The sequence below is a fragment of the Scyliorhinus torazame genome, unplaced genomic scaffold, assembly GCF_047496885.1.
Source record: "Scyliorhinus torazame isolate Kashiwa2021f unplaced genomic scaffold, sScyTor2.1 scaffold_432, whole genome shotgun sequence".
Classification (NCBI taxonomy): Eukaryota; Metazoa; Chordata; class Chondrichthyes; order Carcharhiniformes; family Scyliorhinidae; genus Scyliorhinus; species Scyliorhinus torazame.
In genome coordinates, this window is record NW_027308159.1 from 46992 (window position 1) to 66448 (window position 19457).

Here is a 19457-nt window from a genome sequence, read left to right on the forward strand (position 1 = left end):
ATAATACACTTGCCCTGTACTATGGCGCATACCCCACCCTCACGGGCCAGAAGATAGTCAAGAGCATACCGGTTCTGCATTGCAAACAACCGTAGCTGAGACAACTCCTTAGTTATTGCCCCGAGGGCTCCCAAGGTTTCATTTCCCAAAAGGGTAAGGCCGCAAATAAAATAATTCCGATCACTAACAGCCAAGGAACCCCCCACACCTCCCAGTGTCAATACGCTCAGAATGCCCCACCCGGCTGAGTGGCCCCGGTTGGGTGCAAGAACCTGAGGTTTTTTCCAGTTCTCGCAAAATTCAGCAGAGACCTACCACAGTCCCCTGCCCTTCGGCGTGGAAATGGGGGTGACAAAACGTTGGTCGCCGTACCATTAAATAAAAAGTAGTATCCTTGTTCCGTGTGGAGACTAGCATCACAATCAGTATATCGGTTGCGTAAGGACCTCCCAGTAGCCCAGTTTATCCAATTTTGAAATGCCCATTCGGGCCGCCCAGCAATGCGGAAAGCCCTATTCCCGACAGTGATATGAGAGACATTCGCCCAGCCACAAAGGAGCTGGAGGCCAGCGTTCAATGGAACGCAAGTGGTGCTATAACAAACGCATTGGCCAGACGCCTGGGTGATATGGCACCTCCTGTCCGTACAGGTGGGAAACAGACATGTTATATTTGTGTCCACCTCTACCAGCAAACAGCCATATCCTTCACTGCTGAAGCAATTCTCGTACGACCGGGAATCCCTATTGGGAGTGAAGTGGCTAGGTATGTACGCCCTCCACCGTCGCAGCCTATCGTACTGTGAATGGGAATTATCCCGAGGGAGGGGAAGGCAAATAGCCGGTGGTGCTGAATCCGGATCGTAAGGAAGAGTGACTTGCTCGGGCAATGGCTCGGAACGCTGACAATGAACCACCGTTTGGGGAGTGCCCCAAAGCGGTGAAACAGAAAATAACCTAGACACCGCTGCGGGGTTTGGGTAGCAGACAACCCGTCCCTGGCCATACAGACGGTGGTAAATCTGGTAGAAGAGATTCATACTACCCGGGTTTTCCTCAGTTTGGCCTTTAATTAACTTAAGTGCATCTCCCGGTAACCTACGTTCTAGCTGTACTTCCCTTCTCACACGCCCCGTCCTCTCTCTAGTCCCTTTCTCTTTCTCATGGTCTCTTCCTACACTCTTCTGACAGCTTGATGTTACCTTTATTGTACCACTTTTAACACATCCAAAATCAAATTTACATGTATTCCAAAAACAAGGCAATGTCCATATAATGTTCCCTTCCCATCGCCGGGACCGGTGCAGCTGCTTCATGACTCCCGCATTCTCCTTAACTTTGATGACCTTCCATGAGTCGATACCATGTCCTCGTATATGGGGGCAGTGAAGAACATCACCTGTGCATAGGTGATGTATCCTTGTAGATTGGTTGGGGCTACACAGATACATAATATTCCCCTTTTCCATGTCCATCGCCAATAACACGCCAAGCGAAGTGAGGCCAAATATCAGACAGACGATGCGTAGCCACTCCATCATGCTCCACACCTGTAAAATAGCACTGGAGAAGGGAGGCAGGTTAGTATCCGACCTTTTACAGTAGTGGAGATGGGCTCAATTTACAGTGATGTAGGTGGACCCAAGCACTTCGCCCCTCCACTTTAACTGCTGTGGGGGTGGCAAGGAGAACTTGGAAGGGCCCGTCCCATCGCGGCTCCGACCCCTTCCTAGTCCAATTTTTGACCATTACATAACTACCGGGCTGGACTGAAAGTGAGCTCGGTACTGGGGGCAATGGCTGGTGAGCCGCGCAGACCTGGCCATGGAGTTCCTTGAGCACTTGCGTAAGGGCCAGAACATAGGTGGTCATTTCCTCAGTCATCTGATGAAACTGAACCCGTCTGGGAACCTGCAGGCTCCAAGGAGTTCTAAGAGGCCTGCCATAGAGAATCTCGGCGGGAGAGAGCCGGGCTGGTCCCGCAGGTGTAACCCGCAGCTGGAAGAGGGCAACGGGGAGCAACTTAAGCCATGTCAGTCCCGTGTCTGCTCTTAATTTAGCCAATTTAGTTTTGAGGGTCTGATTGTGTCTTTCAACCAACCCGGCTGCCTGCGGTCTGTAAGCACAGTGTAACTGCTGGCGTATGCCCAACTGGGAGCAAAACTCCTTGTTAATTTGTCCAATAAAATGAGGCCCATTATCAGAACTTAACTGAGCTGGTATACCGTACCGGGGAATGATTTCCCTCATCAAGACTTTAACCACAGTAGCAGCTTTACTATAGATAGTCGGATACGCCTCAACCCATCTGCTGAACACATCCACAATGACCAAAACATATTTATAACATTGACACCTTTCCAACTCAATGTAATCCATTTGGAGCGTCTCAAAGGGACCACTGGGCAACGGGGTTTGCCCCTTCCCACAAGGGATACCTTTTCCGGTGTTATATTGCTGACAAATCAAACACCGATTACTGATACTTTGGGCCAACCCCTGCATTTTAGGGTGCCACCAAGTGTCCAGCAACAAATCACTAGTCCCCCGAGCCCCACAATGAGTTGCAAAGTGTACACATTCGATGACCCATAAAGCCAGTACATCAGACATACAAGTCTGATGTGCAGGCGTGGTCCATAAAGAGGAAACAGAATCATATGTACAACCTAACCGTTTCCACATTTGTTTATCACTCTCAGGAGCGTCCTCCTGTAACCTTATGACGTCTTGGATGGTTGGCATTGGCTTGTCAGAAGCAGACACATTCATAGTAGATCGTTTAGTCTGACTTAACATTTTAGGCACCATCACTTGCTGAATTTGTGCGGCTGTGCGCGCTGCACGATCTGCTCGTTCATTACCAACGTCAACTGGGGTTGTACCATTCGTGTGGGCAGCGCATTTAATAACGGAAATCTGCGCTGGCAGAAGGAGGGCCTGCAGTAGGTCATTAACTAAACCCCGGTTGGATATTTCTGTACCAGCCGAGGTAAGGAATCCCCTATTCTTCCAGAGTTGTCCGAAGTCATGAACTACCCCGAAAGCATATCGGGAGTCAGTGTAGATATTTACCCGGCGATCTCCCCCAAGTATACATGCACGGGTGAGGGCAAAAAGTTCAGCTTGTTGTGCTGAGTAAGGGGTCTGGAAAGCTGCTGCTTCTAAAATCAGACCATCCTGATCTATGATTGCATAACCGGACAGTCTCCGGCCAGTGGGGCTTACTAATGCACTGCCATCAACATACATAATCATGTCAGGTTGTTCTAACGGAATATCACTCAGATCGTCCCTTATTGTTGTAGTTTCCTGAATCAAGGCTAAACAGTCGTGACCAGGCGCATCCTCATGGACCGGGGGACCGCTAAGAAAACAGGCTGGATTGATAGTGGTACAATATTTAAATGTCAGACGTGGATTGTTCAAAAGGTATATTTCATACCTATTCTGACGAGCTGCGGTAAGATGCTGAGTCTGCAGTTGCCCCAATAGTGCGATTACCGAGTGGGAGCTATACACCATAATATCCTGTTGTAGAGTGATGTTGGCAGCAGCTTGCAAACTATTGTATATCGCTGCCAGGATCTGGGTGCAAACAGGGTGACCCAACGCCACTGGGTCGAGTTTGGAAGAGTAATATGCTACGGGCCGGTGCTTGTCCCCATGTTTCTGAGTGAGTACCGCTGTTGAACATCCTTCCAGAACGGTACAGTATATCTGGAATGGTCGGTCGTATAGGGGCCTACCGAGGGCCGGTGCTTGTAGCAAGGCCTGCTTCAGGCAACGGAAGGCCTCGACTGCCTCGGTGGTGAGAGTAAAGTTTCCCTCTTCACTCGTATAAGGTGTCAGCAGCTTTGTATAGACAGCGATGTTTGGTATCCACTGCCGACAATAATTCACCATACCCAGCCAATGACGAACCTCTTTGGCTATTGTAGGGGCAGGGAATTGGCATATTGGTTCAATCCTACTGGGGTCGAGACTTCTTTCTGTGGCTGTAAGTAAAACTCCTAAGAACTTAACTTTTCTCTGAGCCACCAAGACCTTTGCTTGTGAAACAACATAACCCAACGAGGATAGGTGGTTCAGTAATTGGATCACATCATCCCTGTTACTGGGCTCGTCAGGACTTGCCACCAATATGTCATCTACATACTGCACTAGAGTGGAACCATGCTCCAATGTCAAGGCCTGCAGTTGGGTCTGCAAACATCTGGAGAAGAGTGTAGGGGAATTGACAAACCCCTGTGGCAGTCGGGTCCAGGTATACTGCTGCCCATTGTAAGTGAAGGCAAACAAATATTGACTTTCAGTCGCAAGTGGGAGGGCAAAGAAGGCGTGCTGAAGGTCAATTACGGCGAAGACCCGGGCTTGTGCTGGAATTTGAGCCAGTATGTGGGCAGGGTTAGGGACGAGAGCATGTAACGGCTGTGCGATGGCATTGATTGAACGTAAATCCTGTACTAATCGGTACTGGTCTGGTTTGGCTGGTTTAGGCACAGCAAGTATGGGGGTGTTACATTCTGATTGGCAAGGGACCAAAATACCCTGTTTCAATAGTTCTTGAATTAATTTATCTATTGATGGAGCAGCTTGAGATTTGAGGGGGTATTGCCGAATGGAAGGTAGCTTTGCATGATCCTTAATCATTACCTTGATAGGTGTAACATTTGTCTTTCCCACTTGTGATGGGTATTCCGCCCAGACCTGTGGATTGACATATTCCAACACATCATGTCCCCTGTGATGCTGCAGTCGAGTGTTAATCGTTTCAGGGACCTCAAAATATTTTATGGTAGTGCCGTCTGGCATGGCTTGAAGTGCGTAGTCTGTTGGATCTGAATGATCCACTGCCCTCCTGACCATTCGTCCCATATCCCTGGCATGGTACGGGTCATAGACCTGACGTGGAATGTGAGGGCTTACCGAAGCTGACTGTGGCCATAAATGTGGTGATATTGTAACAAAATCGGCTGTACCTTCTTTTCCCGTGACTGTGGCTGTAACCTTGACTGGCCATTCGGTCTCAAGTAATGGCCGGTATTTGTCCTCCAACTCCCTGTTTCGTCCAGTTCTGTCATAGGCCAGGGTAACGTGATGCAGTGACTGTTCAATGTCTAACGTCCACCACTGGGGGGTGATAGAAATATAGCACTGTTGTCTCATCCTCCATGATGTAACCGTTACCCCCTCATCTCCGCATTCTAGCTGTAGCTGGAAGATACACAGTAAATCTCGGGCCAACAAGTTACAGTCCAATCCAGTAGTCACTACAAACTGATGTTCTGCAGACGTATTCTCGTAAGTGACTGTCACAGGTTCAGAAATAGGATACTCACACACCTGTCCTTGGAACCCTGATAATTGCTGTGTGTGGTTGGATATTGGTAATTTAAGTGTTGATTGCACAGAAGACATCGCTGCCCCTGTGTCGATGACAAATGAGTGATGTTGATCTCCTATCTGCAGAGAGATAATAGGTTCCCTGTCGGATTGGAGAGTCCTGATGGCTAAATTAGCTAGTCAATCCTGTGTTGGGAAAGGGTTTTCCTGGGAGAAGTCAGTGTATCTCATCTGTCCTCCCCTTTGTGGGTACCCCCTCCTTTGGGTCGGATAATCTCCTTCTACTGTCTGTCTTTTAAAGGGGCATTCCTGTTGCCAGTGATCTGCACGGCCGCAATTAAAACATCCATTGTTCCCTTTATATCTGCCCCGGCCTCGTCTTCCAGTAGACCAATGGCCCCTCAGAGGGGGCTGCGGTTGTAGAGCTGTTGATTCATTCAGTGGACCATAAAAATGGGGTGAGGGTCCTTTTGGGTGGGTTTGGTATCCCCCTCTTCGCTGATCCACCCACCCAAAGTCACTATATTGGGGCTCCTGCTGGTAAACTACCATTTCTGCCCCTTGTTGGGGTCGCAGATCATCCTTTTTCATTACATACTCAGTCTTAACCTTTGTAACTGAGCCTCCTTCTGGGCCTACACCCTCCTTCCAGTAAAATCTGACTGCCCTTGCCATCTGGGAAGGGTTGTTCTCCGTCCAATTCATGTTATTACATTTCACAGCAGTAACCACAGAAGGTGGTAGGCAATGCATTAACATAGCACAGTATTGAGGGGAATTCTGACCATTTTGATACAGCAAATCGCCTGACTGCCCCCGGTAGATTTCATTAAAACGCCCCAGAAATTCCTCTGGGTCTTCATTCTTCTTAGGTTTTAGGTCTAAGATAACAGAAAGATTTATGGGCCTTTGAAATGTGCTATTCAATGCATTTAAGATCTGTGTCCTTCTATCGTCGTCTAACGCATAGGCCTGCTGGAGTGCGGCATGACTAGCATAATTCAGGTGGTTAAGACAAGTGCGGTACTCTGCTGGGGTTAAAATCTGCTGAACTAGGGCCCAGAGGTCCCTTGAATCAGCTTGATAAATTGAGATAGTAGTTCTCAATGAATCCACAAAGGCAGCAGGAGATTTTTTCTATCTGGGATTGTAGTCATAATAGCCATCATCTCACTGGGTGTCCATGGGAAGTAAACGTCTATTGTGGGGTTTGCAGCCGCCGTCCCTGGATCGGGGTTTCTCATCTTCCTAATCGGTAACTGTCTCCGAATGTCACCAGGGGGCACTCTAGGTATTTCCCCTGGTTGTTCCAAGACTTCAACGTCTCTCCCTGTCACTAGGGGGAGTTCTTTCTCTTCAACCGAAGTTGTTTCAGCTTTCTTTGTTCCCAACTCTTGTGATTTCTCCTTAGTTTGGGGAGACTGAGGTGATATGCTTAATTGTTTCTGGTGAGCTTCAAGCCCCTCTCTTGCTGTCCGAGATCTTGTCCTAGAGCTAACTGGGCTTGTGGGACAAAGTTCCTTTTGCTCTTTCGGTTGTGAAGTTGGTAAAACAGGACCCACACTATCACCCAAAAGGGCTTGAGTTTCTGGCATATTTGAAATCTGGGGAGCAATGGCTGGGTATATATTATTGTACTCTGGTGGTTCTGGAATGAGCGCAGACCATACTATGGGTGCAGACGGAATTTCTACTGACTTTTCCGACTTATTGAATTTTTCTTCTTCCGACAATTCAAGGCCAGCCATTGAACTACGTAGTTCACCTCTTGTGTGACCCGGGTCCTTCTTGTCTCTATTTGCTCTTTTTTTAAATGCACATTCCTTTTTCAAGATTTGTAATGTTTTTAGGTTACCCTGTTCACTAATTGAAATCCCCATTTTAAGTGCATTATCCTGCCAGCTGGACAACATAATCTTATCTTTTTCCTCTTGACAATATTGCCTCCATAATCCAATTAATTCTTTAGTTTTCATACTTTGATTTTTTTTCCATATCAGTCCCTGGATTTTCTTAACCATTTCTAGGTCTTTGGTTCCCCCTAGTGGCCATTCATCTCCCATTTTAGTTCTTAACTGTGCTGACAATTTTCTAAAGTCTTTAGCTTTGTCCGGATACTTATCACATAATATTTGCAGTGGCGTGCCTGGATCATTTGTGCTATCCAAGGAATTTCCCATAATCTCAACTAGTCCTTGGAACTGCGTTTTTTCGCCACTACAATCCAAGGAAAATTCTTTAACTTAATCAACTATATTTTTAACACACAGACATATAGAGGTGAACCATTTGTTTCAATTTCAAATGTTACATCTACCCCTCATAACATAACCCAGCCAAATTAACTCTCAATTAAAGTTGAACCATTTATCTTAAATGTTACATCAACAATATAGCCTTCCCCAGCCGAATTAACTCACAATTAAAGTTGAACCATTTATCTTAAATGTTACATCAACAATATAGCCTTCCCCAGCCGAATTAACTCACAATTAAAGTTGAACCATTTATCTTAAATGTTACATCAACAATATAGCCTTCCCCAGCCGAATTAACTCACAATTAAAGTTGAACCATTTATCTTAAATGTTACATCAACAATATAGCCTTCCCCAGCCGAATTAACTCACAATTAAAGTGCTTATCCCCAGACTGACCTGTGATTTCGTCGAGGCGGTCTTTCTGTGCCAACCGCGAGTGACCAGACTAATCAGACGATGAGAAGAGGGGGAACAATCAATGCTGGTCGTTTTCCATTTCTACATTGAGGGCCCTTTGTTCCCCGTCCTCCTGTTCATAATCAGTCTAATTCTGATTTCGCAGTTGGAACAGGATCGCCCTGAGAAATCCCGGTTTTCGGCACCAAATGTTGATCTCCTATTTTCTTTCTCTGTCAGTCTGGCCTCAATAAAAGTTGAGACGGATTCGCACGTAAACAGAAGTTATTTATTTAGCTTGCAAGCTTTATCATCTTACAGAATGTAACAGGACGTCCTGCCTCTTACACTCCAGAAAACGACTGAACTAACAGACAAAGGAATCTCTGCAAAATCAGTTCAAATGGTATCAAGTTTCACATACTCGACGGACATAGGTCAGCCTAGGTCCCTCCTGACCTGTTTAGTCCATTCTGATTGGCTCACTTCCAATCCCTTTCTCTGGCCCTTATCAATGCAGTCTCACTCTCATAGACACACCTCTTCCTGCTTTTTCCATGCGGTCCCAAATTCCTTTGTCCCTAACTAAAAGAATCAAAGTGGCTTATTTCTACATTACATTAACTAGTATCTCTAAAGTAACTATTTTATATCACATTCGTCACCTTGTTAGAATATCATTATTTACAGTGTCCCCTGGGTAGAATATCATTATTTACAGTGTTACCTGGTTAGAATATCATTAGATACAGTGGTCCCTGGGTAGAATATCATTATATACAGTGGTCCCTGGGTAGAGTATCATTATATACAGTGGTCCCTGGGTAGAATATCATTATATACAGTGGTCCCTGGGTCGTATATCATTATGTACAGTGATCCCTGTGTAGAATATCATTATATACAGTGGTCCCTGAGTAGAATATCATTATTTACAGTGTTCCCTGGGTTGTATATCATTATTTACAGTGGTCTCTGTGCAGAATATAATTATTTACAGTAGTCTCTGGGCAGTCTGTCATTACTTACAGTTGTCCCTGGTTAGAATATCATTATTTACAGTGTTCCCTGGGTAGAATATCATTATTTACAGTGGTCCCTGGTTAGAATATCATTATTTACAGTGTTCCCTGGGTAGAATATCATTATTTACAGTGTTCCCTGGGTAGAATATCATTATTTTCAGTGTTCCCTGGTTAGAATATCAATATTTACAGTGTTCCCTGCGTAGAATATCATTATTTACAGTGGTCCCTGGTTAGAATATCATTATTTTCAGTGTTCCCTGGTTAGAATATCATTATTTACAGTGTTCCCTGGGTAGAATATCATTATTTTCAGTGTTCCCTGGGTAGAATATCATTATTTTCAGTGTTCCCTGGTTAGAATATCATTATTTACAGTGTTACCTGTGTAGAATATCATTATTTACAGTGTTCCCTGGGTGGAATATCATTATTTTCAGTGTTCCCTGATTAGAATATCAATATTTACAGTGTTCCCTGAGTAGAATATCATTATTTACAGTGGTCCCTGGTTAGAATATCATTATTTGCAGTGGTCCCTGGGCAGTATATCATTATTTGCAGTGGTCTCTGGATAGGATATCATTATTTGCAGTGGTCCTTGGGTAGAATAACATTATTTCTAGTGGTCCCTGGATAGTATATCATTATTTTCAGTGGTCCCTGGTTAGAATATCATTATTTACAGTGTTCCCTGGGTAGAATATCATTATTCAGAGTGTTCCCTGGTTAGAATATCATTATTTACAGTGTTCCCTGGGTAGAATATCATTATTTACAGTGGTCCCTGGGTAGTGTATCATTATATACAGTGTCCCTGGGTAGAATATCATGAGATACAGTGGTCCCTGGGTAGTATATCATGATGTACAGTGGTCCCTGGGTCGTTTACCATTATTTACAGTTGTCCCTGGGAAGTATATCATTAGATACAGTGGTCCCTGGGTAGAATATCATTATATACAGTGGTCCCTGGGTAGTGTATAATTATATACAGTGGTCCCTGGGTAGAATACCATTATATACAGTGGTCCCTTGTTAGAATATCATTATTTACAGTGTCCCCTGGGTAGAATATCATTATTTACAGTGTTACCTGGTTAGAATATCATTAGATACAGTGGTCCCTGGGTAGAATATCATTATATACAGTGGTCCCTGGGTAGAGTATCATTATATACAGTGGTCCCTGGGTAGAATATCATTATATACAGTGGTCCCTGGGTCGTATATCATTATGTACAGTGATCCCTGTGTAGAATATCATTATATACAGTGGTCCCTGGGTAGAATATCATTATTTACAGTGTTCCCTGGGTTGTATATCATTATTTACAGTGGTCTCTGTGCAGAATATAATTATTTACAGTAGTCTCTGGGCAGTCTGTCATTACTTACAGTTGTCCCTGGTTAGAATATCATTATTTACAGTGTTCCCTGGGTAGAATATCATTATTTACAGTGGTCCCTGGTTAGAATATCATTATTTACAGTGTTCCCTGGGTAGAATATCATTATTTACAGTGATCCCTGGGTAGAATATCATTATTTTCAGTGTTCCCTGGTTAGAATATCAATATTTACAGTGTTCCCTGCGTAGAATATCATTATTTACAGTGGTCCCTGGTTAGAATATCATTATTTTCAGTGTTCCCTGGTTAGAATATCATTATTTACAGTGTTCCCTGGGTAGAATATCATTATTTTCAGTGTTCCCTGGGTAGAATATCATTATTTTCAGTGTTCCCTGGTTAGAATATCATTATTTACAGTGTTCCCTGTGTAGAATATCATTATTTACAGTGTTCCCTGGGTGGAATATCATTATTTTCAGTGTTCCCTGATTAGAATATCAATATTTACAGTGTTCCCTGAGTAGAATATCATTATTTACAGTGGTCCCTGGTTAGAATATCATTATTTGCAGTGGTCCCTGGGCAGTATATCATTATTTGCAGTGGTCTCTGGATAGTATATCATTATTTGCAGTGGTCCTTGGGTAGAATAACATTATTTCTAGTGGTCCCTGGATAGTATATCATTATTTTCAGTGGTCCCTGGTTAGAATATCATTATTTACAGTGTTCCCTGGGTAGAATATCATTATTTACAGTGTTCCCTTGGTAGTATATCATTATTTACAGTGGTCCCTGGGTAGTGTATCATTATATACAGTGGTCCCTGGGTAGAATATCATTAGAAACAGTGGTCCCTGGGTAGTATATCATTATGTACAGTGGTCCCTTGGTCGTTTACCATTTTTTACAGTGGTCCCTGGGTAGTATATCATTAGATACAGTGGTCCCTGGGTAGACTATTATGATATACAGTGGTCCCTGTGTAGAATATCATTATTTACAGTGTTCCCTGGGTAGAATATCATTATTCAGAGTGTTCCCTGGTTAGAATATCATTATTTACAGTGTTCCCTGGGTAGAATATCATTATTTACAGTGGTCCCTGGGTAGTGTATCATTATATACAGTGTCCCTGGGTAGAATATCATGAGATACAGTGGTCCCTGGGTAGTATATCATGATGTACAGTGGTCCCTGGGTCGTTTACCATTATTTACAGTTGTCCCTGGGAAGTATATCATTAGATACAGTGGTCCCTGGGTAGAATATCATTATATACAGTGGTCCCTGGGTCGTGTATAATTATATACAGTGGTCCCTGGGTAGAATACCATTATATACAGTGGTCCCTTGTTAGAATATCATTATTTACAGTGTCCCCTGGGTAGAATATCATTATTTACAGTGTTACCTGGTTAGAATATCATTAGATACAGTGGTCCCTGGGTAGAATATCATTATATACAGTGGTCCCTGGGTAGAGTATCATTATATACAGTGGTCCCTGGGTAGAATATCATTATATACAGTGGTTCCTGGGTCGTATATCATTATGTACAGTGATCCCTGTGTAGAATATCATTATATACAGTGGTCCCTGGGTAGAATATCATTATTTACAGTGTTCCCTGGGTTGTATATCATTATTTACAGTGGTCTCTGTGCAGAATATAATTATTTACAGTAGTCTCTGGGCAGTCTGTCATTACTTACAGTTGTCCCTGGTTAGAATATCATTATTTACAGTGTTCCCTGGGTAGAATATCATTATTTACAGTGGTCCCTGGTTAGAATATCATTATTTACAGTGTTCCCTGGGTAGAATATCATTATTTACAGTGTTCCCTGGGTAGAATATCATTATTTTCAGTGTTCCCTGGTTAGAATATCAATATTTACAGTGTTCCCTGCGTAGAATATCATTATTTACAGTGGTCCCTGGTTAGAATATCATTATTTTCAGTGTTCCCTGGTTAGAATATCATTATTTACAGTGTTCCCTGGGTAGAATATCATTATTTTCAGTGTTCCCTGGGTAGAATATCATTATTTTCAGTGCTCCCTGGTTAGAATATCATTATTTACAGTGTTCCCTGTGTAGAATATCATTATTTACAGTGTTCCCTGGGTGGAATATCATTATTTTCAGTGTTCCCTGATTAGAATATCAATATTTACAGTGTTCCCTGAGTAGAATATCATTATTTACAGTGGTCCCTGGTTAGAATATCATTATTTGCAGTGGTCCCTGGGCAGTATATCATTATTTGGTGGTCTCTGGATAGTATATCATTATTTGCAGTGGTCCTTGGGTAGAATAACATTATTTCTAGTGGTCCCTGGATAGTATATCATTATTTTCAGTGGTCCCTGGTTAGAATATCATTATTTACAGTGTTCCCTGGGTAGAATATCATTATTCAGAGTGTTCCCTGGTTAGAATATCATTATTTACAGTGTTCCCTTGGTAGTATATCATTATTTACAGTGGTCCCTGGTTAGTGTATCATTATATACAGTGGTCCCTGGGTAGAATATCATTAGAAACAGTGGTCCCTGGGTAGTATATCATTATGTACAGTGGTCCCTTGGTCGTTTACCATTTTTTACAGTGGTCCCTGGGTAGTATATCATTAGATACAGTGGTCCCTGGGTAGACTATTATGATATACAGTGGTCCCTGGGTAGAATATCATTATATGCAGTGGTCCCTGGGTAGTGTATCAATATATATAGTGTTCCCTGGGTAGAATATCATTATTTACAGTGGTCCCTGGTTAGAATATCATTATTTACGGTGGTCCCTGGGAAGCATATCGTTATTTACTGCAGTCCCTGTGCAGTATATCAATATGCACAGTGGTCCCTGGGTAGAATACCATTATATACAGTGGTCCCTGGTTAGAATATCATTATTTACAGTGTTCCCTTGGTAGAATATCATTATTTTCAGTGTTCCCTGGTTAGAATGTCATTATTTACAGTGTTCCCTGGGTAGAATATCATTATTTACAGTGGTCCCTGGGTAGTGTATCATTATATACAGTGTCCCTGGGTAGAATATCATGATGTACAGTGGTCCCTGGGTCGTTTACCATTATTTACAGTTGTCCCTGGGAAGTATATCATTAGATACAGTGGTCCCTGGGTAGAATATCATTATATACAGTGGTCCCTGGGTAGTGTATAATTATATACAGTGGTCCCTGGGTAGAATACCATTATATACAGTGGTCCCTTGTTAGAATATCATTAGATACAGTGGTCCCTGGGTAGACTATCATTATATACAGTGGTCCCTGGGTAGAGTATCATTATATACAGTGGTCCCTGGGTAGAATATCATTATATACAGTGGTCCATGGGTCGTATATCATTATGTACAGTGATCCCTGTGTAGAATATCATTATATACAGTGGTCCCTGGGTAGGGTATCATTATATACAGTGGTCCCTGGGTAGTTTACCATTATTTACAGTGGTCACTGGGCAGTATATCATTATTTACTGTGGTCCCTGGGTAGAATATCATTATATACAGTGGTCCCTTGGTAGTGTATCATTATTTACCGTGGTCTCTGGGTTGTGTATCTTATCTACAGTGTGCCCTGGGTAGTTTACCATTATTTACAGTGGTCCCTGGGTAATATATCATTATATACAGTGGTCCATGTGTAGTGTATCGTTATTTACAGTGGTCTCAGGGTAGTGTATCATTATATACAGTGGTCCCTGGGTAGAATATCATGAGATACAGTGGTCCCTGGGTAGTATATCATGATGTACAGTGGTCCCTGGGTCGTTTACCATTATTTACAGTGGTCCCTGGGTAGAGTATCATTATATACAGTGGTCCCTGGGTAGAATATCATTATATACAGTGCTCCCTGGGTAGGGTATCATTATATACAGTGGTCCCTGGGTAGTTTACCATTATTTACAGCGTTCCCTGGGCAGTATATCATTATTTACAGTGTCCCCTGGGTAGAATATCATTATTTACAGTGTTACCTGGTTAGAATATCATTAGGTACAGTGGTCCCTGGGTAGAATATCATTATATACAGTGGTCCCTGGGTAGAGTATCATTATATACAGTGGTCCCTGGGTAGAATACCATTATATACAGTGGTCCCTGGGTCGTATATCATTATGTACAGTGATCCCTGGGTAGAATATCATTATATACAGTGGTCCCTGGGTAGGGTATCATTATATACAGTGGTCCCTGGGCAGTTTACCATTATTTACAGTGGTCCCTGGGCAGTATATCATTATTTACAGTGGTCCCTGGGTAGAATATCATTATATACAGTGGTCCCTTGGTAGTGTATCATTATTTACCGTGGTCTCTGGGTTGTGTATCTTATCTACAGTGTGCCCTGGGTAGTTTACCATTATTTACAGTGGTCCCTGGGTAATATATCATTATATACAGTGGTCCATGTGTAGTGTATCGTTATTTACAGTGGTCTCTGGGTAGTGTATCATTATATACAGTGGTCCCTGGGTAGATTATCATTATGTACAGTGGTCCCTGGGTAGAATATCATTATGTACAGTGGTCCCTGGGTAGTTTACCAGAATTTACAGTGGTCCCTGGGTAGTATATCATTAGATACAGTGGACACTGCGTAGTGTATCATTATTTACAGTGGTCTCGGGATAGTGTATCATTTTATACAGTGGTCCCTGTGTAGTGTATCATTATATACAGTGTTCCCTGCGTAGAATATCATTATTTACTGTGGTCCCTGGTTAGAATATCATTATTTACAGTGGTCCCTGGTTAGAATATCATTAATTAATGTGGTCCCTGGGAAGCATATCGTTATTTACTGTGGTCCCTGTGCAGTATACCATTATGCACAGTGGTCCCTGGGTAGAATACCATTATTTACAGTGGTCCCTGGTTTGAATATCATTATTTACAGTGGTCCCTGGGTAGAATATCATTATTTACAGTGTTCCCTGGGTTGTATATCATTATTTACAGTGGTCCCTGGGTAGAATATCATTATTTACAGTGTTCCCTGGGTTGTATATCATTATTTACAGTGGTCTCTGTGCAGAATATAATTATTTACAGTAGTCTCTGGGCAGTCTGTCATTACTTACAGTTGTCCCTGGTTAGAATATCATTATTTACAGTGTTCCCTGGGTAGAATATCATTATTTACAGTGGTCCCTGGTTAGAATATCATTATTTACAGTGTTCCCTGGGTAGAATATCATTATTTACAGTGTTCCCTGGGTAGAATATCATTATTTTCAGTGTTCCCTGGGTAGAATATCAATATTTACAGTGTTCCCTGAGTAGAATATCATTATTTACAGTGTTCCCTGGTTAGAATATCATTATTTTCAGTGTTCCCTGGTTAGAATATCATTATTTACAGTGTTCCCTGGGTAGAATATCATTATTTACAGTGTTCCCTGTGTAGAATATCATTATTTACAGTGTTCCCTGGGTAGAATAACATTATTTTCAGTGTTCCCTGGTTCGAATATCAATATTTACAGTGTTCCCTGAGTAGAATATCATTATTTACAGTGTTCCCTGGTTAGAATATCATTATTTTCAGTGTTCCCTGGTTAGAATATCATTATTTACAGTGTTCCCTGGGTAGAATATCATTATCTTCAGTGTTCCCTGGGTAGAATATCATTATTTTCAGTGTTCCCTGGTTAGAATATCATTATTTACAGTTTTCCCTGTGTAGAATATCATTATTTTCAGTGTTCCCTGGGTAGAATATCATTATTTTCAGTGTTCCCTGGTTAGAATATCAATATTTACAGTGTTCCCTGAGTAGAATATCATTATTTACAGTGTTCCCTTGGTAGTATATCATTTTTTACAGTGGTCCCTGGGTAGTGTATCATTATATACAGTGGTCCCTGGGTAGAATACCATTAGAAACAGTGGTCCCTGGGTAGTATATCTTTATGTACAGTGGTCCCTTGGTCGTTTACCATTTTTTACAGTGGTCCCTGGGTAGTATATCATTAGATACAGTGGTCCCTGGTAGACTATTATGATATACAGTGGTCACTGGGTAGTGTATCATTATATACAGTGGTCCCTGGGTAGAATATCATTATATACAGTGGTCACTGGGTCGTATATCATTATGTACAGTGATCCCTGGGTAGAATATCATTATATACAGTGGTCCCTGGGTAGTGTATCATTATATACAGTGGTCCCTGGGTTGTTTACCATTATTTTCAGTGGTCCCTGGGCAGTATATCATTATTTACAGTGGTCACTGGGTAGTATATCATTATATACAGTGGTCCCTTGGTAGTGTATCATTATTTACAGAGGTCTCTGGGTTGTGTATCTTATTTACATTGTGCCCTGGGTAGTTTACCATTATTTACAGTGGTCTCTGGGTTGTGTATCTTCTTTACATTGTGCCCCGGGTAGTTTACCATTATTTACAGTGGTCCCTGGGTAGTATCTCATTATATACAGTGGTCCGTGTGTAGTGTATCGTTATTTACAGTGGTCTCTGGGTAGTGTATCATTATATTCAGTGGTCCCTGGGTTGAAAATCATTATATACAGTGGTCCCTGGGTAGAATATCCTTATATACAGAGGTCCCTGGGTGGTATATCATTATGTACAGTGGTTCCTGGGTAGTTTACCATTATTTACAGGGGACCCTGGGTAGTATATCATTAGATACAGTGGTCCCTGTGTAGTGTATCATTATTTACAGTGTTCTCTGGATAGTGTATCATTATATACAGTGGTCCTTGGGTAGAATATAATTATATGCAGTGGTCCCTGGGTAGTGTATCATTATATACCGTGGTCCCTGGGTAGTTTACCATTATTTACATGGGTCCCTGGGCAGTATATCATTATATACAGTGGTCCCTGGGTAGAATATCATTATGTACAGTGGTCCCTGGGTAGAATATTATTATATACAGTGGTCCCTGGGTCGTATATCATTATGTACAGTGATCCCTGGGTAGAATATCAATATATACAGTGGTCCCTGGGTAGAATGTCATTATATGCAGTGGTCCCTGGGTAATGTATCAATATATATAGTGTTCCCTGGGTAGAATATCATTATTTACAGTGGTCCCTGGTTAGAATATCATTATTTACGGTGGTCCCTGGGAAGCATATCGTTATTTACTGCGGTCCCTGTGCAGTATATCAATATGCACAGTGGTCCCTGGGTAGAATACCATTATATACAGTGGTCCCTGGTTAGAATATCATTATTTACAGTGTTCCCTTGGTAGAATATCATTATTTTCAGTGTTCCCTGGTTAGAATATCATTATTTACAGTGTTCCCTGGGTAGAATATCATTATTTACAGTGGTCCCTGGGTAGTGAATCATTATATACAGTGTCCCTGGGTAGAATATCATGAGATACAGTGGTCCCTGGGTAGTATATCATGATGTACACTGGTCCCTGGGTCGTTTACCATTATTTACAGTTGTCCCTGGGAAGTATATCATTAGATACAGTGGTCCCTGGGTAGAATATCATTATATACAGTGGTCCCTGGGTAGTGTATAATTATATACAGTGGTCCCTGGGTAGAATACCATTATATACAGTGGTCCCTGGTTAGAATATCATTATTTACAGTGTCCCCTGGGTAAAATATCATTATTTACAGTGTTACCTGGTTAGAATATCATTAGATACAGTGGTCCCTGGGTAGAATATCATTATATACAGTGGTCCCTGGGTAGAGTATCATTATATACAGTGGTCCCTGGGTAGAATATCATTATATACAGTGGTCCCTGGGTAGGGTATCATTATATACAGTGGTCCCTGGGTAGTTTACCATTATTTACAGTGGTCCCTGGGCAGTAAATCATTATTTACAGTGGTCCCTGGGTAGAATATCATTATATACAGTGGTCCCTTGGTAGTGTATCATTATTTACCGTGGTCTCTGGGTTGTGTATTTTATCTACAGTGTGCCCTGGGTAGTTTACCTTTATTTACAGTGGTCCCTGGGTAATATATCATTATATACAGTGGTCCATGTGTAGTGTATCGTTATTTACAGTGGTCTCTGGGTAGTGTATCATTATATACAGTGGTCCCTGGGTAGATTATCATTATGTACAGTGGTCCCTGGGTAGTATATCATTATGTACAGTGGTCCCTGGGTAGTTTACTATAATTTACAGTGGTCCCTGGGTAGTATATCATTAGATACAGTGGACACAGCGTAGTGTATCATTATTTACAGTGGTCTCTGGATAGTGTATCATTTTATACAGTGGTCCCTGGGTAGTGTATCATTATATACAGTGTTCCCTGGGTAGAATATCATTATTTACTGTGGTCCCTGGTTAGAATATCATTATTTACAGTGGTCCCTGGTTAGAATATCATTAATTACAGTGGTCCCTGGGAAGCATATCGTTATTTACTGTGGTCCCTGTGCAGTATACCATTATGCACAGTGGTCCCTGGGTAGAATACCATTATTTACAGTGGTCCCTGGTTAGAATATCATTATTTACAGTGTTCCCTGGGTTGTATATCATTATTTACAGTGGTCCCTGGGTAGAATATCATTATTTACAGTGTTCCCTGGGTTGTATATCATTATTTACAGTGGTCTCTGTGCAGAATATAATTATTTACAGTAGTCTCTGGGCAGTCTGTCATTACTTACAGTTGTCCCTGGTTAGAATATCATTATTTACAGTGTTCCCTGGGTAGAATATCATTATTTACAGTGGTCCCTGGTTAGAATATCATTATTTACAGTGTTCCCTGGGTAGAATATCATTATTTACAGTGTTCCCTGGGTAGAATATCATTATTTTCAGTGTTCCCTGGTTAGAATATCAATATTTACAGTGTTCCCTGAGTAGAATATCATTATTTACAGTGTTCCCTGGTTAGAATATCATTATTTTCAGTGTTCCCTGGTTAGAATATCATTATTTACAGTGTTCCCTGGGTAGAATATCATTATTTACAGTGTTCTCTGTGTAGAATATCATTATTTACAGTGTTCCCTGGGTAGAATAACATTATTTTCAGTGTTCCCTGGTTCGAATATC

The 19457-nt window shown here is 41.9% G+C and overlaps 1 protein-coding gene across 1 annotated transcript; it reads right to left on the bottom strand.

Moving 5' to 3' along the window:
* Window positions 1-2718: 2718 nt before the first annotated feature.
* On the bottom strand, window positions 2719-8660 carry LOC140406288 (uncharacterized; the record flags this gene model as incomplete). Its single annotated transcript, XM_072494401.1, has 2 exons — window positions 8003-8660; window positions 2719-5216 (listed from the first exon to the last, which is right to left on the bottom strand). A coding segment is annotated over exon 2 (2450 nt), but the record flags the coding sequence as incomplete, so codon positions are not given.
* Window positions 8661-19457: the final 10797 nt, after the last annotated feature.